This window comes from Etheostoma spectabile, chromosome 8 (genome assembly GCF_008692095.1).
Source record: "Etheostoma spectabile isolate EspeVRDwgs_2016 chromosome 8, UIUC_Espe_1.0, whole genome shotgun sequence".
NCBI classification, from domain to species: domain Eukaryota; kingdom Metazoa; phylum Chordata; class Actinopteri; order Perciformes; family Percidae; genus Etheostoma; species Etheostoma spectabile.
This window is the reverse complement of record NC_045740.1, coordinates 24,956,017-24,960,378: the sequence shown is the minus strand read 5'-3', so window position 1 is coordinate 24,960,378 and position 4,362 is coordinate 24,956,017. Positions and strand designations below refer to the sequence as shown.

The 4,362-nt window shown below is 39.8% G+C and overlaps 1 protein-coding gene across 1 annotated transcript in view; it reads left to right on the top strand.

The window, feature by feature from the left end:
- The window catches only part of slc7a5 (solute carrier family 7 member 5), a 45,638-nt gene that overhangs the window by 14,924 nt on the left and 26,352 nt on the right, over positions 1-4,362 (top strand). The window contains 1 exon segment of the mRNA XM_032523853.1: positions 3,383-3,488. Within this exon segment, the coding sequence (XP_032379744.1) occupies positions 3,383-3,488 (106 nt within the window).

The following is a 4,362-nucleotide window of genomic DNA, read 5'->3' as shown; positions in this document are numbered from 1 at the left end:
TTAAGAACACTTGTAACTAAGGGGGAATTGGAGATGATCATTCATGGTTTTATTTCTTCATGCTGAGATTACTGCAACAGCCTTTTTTCCTGTTTGAATAAGAAGAAACTGTATTGTCTCCAGGCTGTTCAGGACTCTGCTGCTAGGCTTTTTACTCAGATTAACAAAAGCATACACATCACGCCTGTGTTAGCAGCACTTCACTGGTTACCAGTCCAGTATAGAATTCAATTAAAAATCCTTACTTTTAGAGCCCTACACGGTCAAGTTCCTCCATACTTCTCTGACTTGATACAGCTTCATACTCCCACCCGCAGTCAGAGGTTAGGCTTTTAGTGATCCCCGCACTCATTTTAAAACTAGAGGGGAATGATCATTCCAAGCAGGGGCCCCTAGGCTGTGGAATGACTTGCCTCCCTTTCTACGTTGTGTGAACTCTGTAGAATTTTTTAAAAAGCAATTGAAAACTCTGCTGTTCAAGCAGGCATTTAGTTAGTCAAGGGGTTTTTGTGGTTGTTTGTTACGTTTTCTGTTTGTATTTAAATATTCTTGTATTTTAAATTGTTGTATTGTAATTGTTGCTCCTTGTGATTTTTATCTATGAAAGGTGCTATACAAATAAACTTTACTTACTCCCTTACTTACTTACTTGTTTGGAGTCAGTGGGCCGAGCAGGTTTATTTTTGTCCTCTGTTCTGTTTTCAGTCCTTGATCGCAGTAAAGCTAAATGGCAGGTTTCTTACCTCCATTAACAGTCAGACTCATGTGTTGATTGACAGCCAAAGCATGCAGGGGCATACAATTAGCAACTCAAAGGTTGTTCCAAATAGATGTGTGAATTTTACTTGTACTTTTTGTCAGTTGCTAATAATTGTAAAATGATCATTGATGTACGCTGCTTAAATATAATCACCTGATTGCGGGGACAGTGTGACAATACGTTTATTTTTAAAAAGACAAGGTGTAGTAGCAAAACTATAACTTTGCTCCCTTATTGAATAACGGGGATGTGTTTACTCTATTGCTCAGGTGTGTGTGTGTGTGTGTGTGTGTGTGTTTAAGGTCAGAGTCTGCTGATGTCTCAGATTAGAGAACAGTGTAATCTGATTAGCCTATAGCTGCAGTAAACCCTACTTTACCTTTAATCGGGCACTGTTTGGAAGTGAAACACACTGGTTCTCGTTATTCTTTGCTGTCTGATACTTACATGATTTATTTGATACAACACATATACATACACAGTTATACTTACAGAACAATATTTTCTGACCCCATCGAAAAGTTGTCTGCTTGTGCAGGAGAACTCCATTCATTTCAGTCTTAAGAGTAATCCATGTGATGCCTTTGCCTTTACCTGATCTACGGTCTCTTTGAACAGAATGGTAATTCAGTTGTTGCCAAGTACACACCCCAACAGCCTTTTGATTTGCTGTTGACTCAGCCTAATCCACATAGTCCATACTGCACAAGTATATTTCTTGTCCAAATTCCCTATGTACACCCAATATCTTTAAAACATGGAAGGGTAGTCATTTTTAATTCTAGCCCATTTCCTTTGTTTTTACAGCAAGTAGGGAATTAAGGCAATGAGTAATCCTCTAAATGGTTTTTGTAGCTCAGCACAACCAATTGCTGCTTTTCAGTGCTACAAATGACGCAACCTTTCTTATCCTTTAATGTGATTTTTGTTTAGGTTCTGCTATGGCCACATTTCTATTAAACATCCATCCAGGTATTTTCACTGTAATTCGTGGATGAACGTGACTTGCACATGGTCACCATAGCTATTGTTATGGGACTGAGCCAGGGCTGTGTGTGTGTGTGTGTGTGTGTGTGTGTGTGTGTGTGTGTGTGTGTGTGTGTGTGTGGTGTGTGTGTGTGTGTGTGTGTGTGTGTGTGTGTGTGTGTGTGTGTGTGTGTGTCACTTTCGTTGCCTGGCACTGGTATCATATGACCTGTTGATCGCAGCTCTGAGTGTTTCCTGACCAATGTTGTGGAAAGTGATCTAGAAGTAACAGAAGAAGGAATAAAGCTGTATATTGCAGTGGGCAGAACGGGTTGAATAAGTTGGAATACAAGCATGTGTCAGCGATGACTCAGACTGTACAACCAAAAAAGCTGTAAGCTGTAGTTTAATGCCACCATTCTGAGTCACATGCCACCCCTTAGATAAACCTGTAGTGCGGGAAAAAACTTCATTTGAGTGAAACATGTTTGTTGACACAGCAACTAAACTGTAAAATGATGCAAGAGCTTCTGTCAAACTGATTACTTGACTTTCTGATGTGTAAAATATCTAACATAGCACACATGTCGAACTTAATGAAAAGAAAATAGTTAAGTTTTTTTATGGAATTTTTATTTACGCTTCTTTTTCGAAGTTTGGCATTTTTTCTGATGTTTTTTTGTAACATTTTTCCAAATGTTTTTTTTTTTTATGTCCCCCCCCCAAAAAAAAACAACAAAAACATTTTGTATGGCAACCTGCCCAAGTAAAAACTGACTTTGGGCAAGTACAATTTTTTTTCACTGGGGGAAAAAAAACGTGTTGTACACGTTGAACACTGTTAGAGGTACAGACCAGGACCCAGAGACCCCCAGCACAGCTCCCCCGTCAGGCTGGTAGGTAGAGCAGCACTGACTGGGTGTGGCAATGCCATCTTAGGATGCTGTGGTCACACATCAGCCTGTTCAGGAGGGCAGTTAGTCACGTGGACAGCGCAGGAATTGGGAGCTTCCCACGCTACACACTGGCTTAGGGATAACCCTCCCAGTACCAACATGGCCCCAGGCTGTTGGTTTAGCAACCGTTGCTGTGTCTGAGAATGTGTGTGCTTGTTGTGGGGAGCAGCTCCGTCAGGAATGTGGCACAGATCCCCCTAAACCAGCAGCAATCTGGAGGTCAGCGAAGAGGGGCTGTGGCCAAAAGGGCATAAATCAGCTGATAAATTGGTAGTCAAATACTGTCCCATCCCTCAACTACTGTTGCTTTGCCCTTTTAAGCAAGGTAATAAAACGTGCATCTGTCTCTTTTTCTTTTTTGTAGACCCTTTTGTTTGTCTCTTGTGTGATCTATGCATGCCTCAGGTCGATCCGCAGAGCCGCAACACAGTCTGGGTCACTTATTGACTGTCTCAGCCTGTCTTAACTCCATTACATTTTGCTGTCCTTCCCTGATCCTCATACCAAGACAGATTTAAGATGAATATTATCCTTTCCCTCCAAATGCTTTGTATTGTGTGTTGTGCAACTTTATTGTTCTACAATTTAGGTTCTCCAGACTGGCTGGTAAACTTGCCTGCTGAGCAATAATGCAGATAGATGGATTTGGGCCTTTTTTGTTGTTTTCTCAACCCAGTTTTTTCTCCCTGTTTTTCTCCAGGTAACACGGACCGACTTCTTCCAGAAAATTCCTTCGAGGGGTCCAAATATGAGTTTGGCAGCATCGGCCTGGCACTCTACAGCGGTCTGTTTGCCTATGGTGGCTGGTGAGTTAACACATTGTCCTACCTGTGTATCAGGTTGTAAGCCACTGCGCTGCTTGTTCATTATCCAGTTTACAAAATAGGCGTATAAAGTTAGTCCTGCTGAGTTAGTGACCACCTTATTGGAGAATTATGGAAATTGACAAAAGTAACCATCAATCATTACTTGACTACATTATTCTGTTAATAACATAACAATATTTATTTATTTATAAACCGTAATAAAGGACATTATCCTCAAGGTAGGACTCCACTGGCCATTAGCCATAATAATGAATTGTCACCCAGCCTGCTTCCTAGTATTGTTGCCTTCCTTAGTGTTAATTGATTTCAGCTTTTCAGTGTCTTTCTTGTCTTTTCACTGTAAAAAAACAAAACGCTGCCAACTAAGTTTCATTGTGTAAATATATGCAATGACAATAAAGATCTATTTATCTAAAAATGGCTTTCGTTGTCTAAATAAAGTATAATTTTCTTGTTTTCAATGCAGTTTGGGAAGAATCAACTTATCTGTACTACTATACTCCTATACTTTTCCACTCATAGATTAATACATACAGCACATACAACTACATTGGCACATTGGGTAATGCCCAATGAGGTATCCATTATCAGGAATTAATGGACAATGATGAGACCCGAGTTTTCCTGTACGTGTTGCGTGTGCCCGAGTCCATTAATTACCTGAAAATGGACATGTTGAAGGGCATTAACTAGAACCCGACTAATATATTGGCAGGCTAATATTGTCGGCCAATAATAGGCCGACATTATTTTTAATTTTTAAAAAAAATATTCATTCATCTGAATTATTTATAATAACAAATAAATGATTCTGATGAATGTATATGTAAAAAATAAAAACGGACTGTCAGCC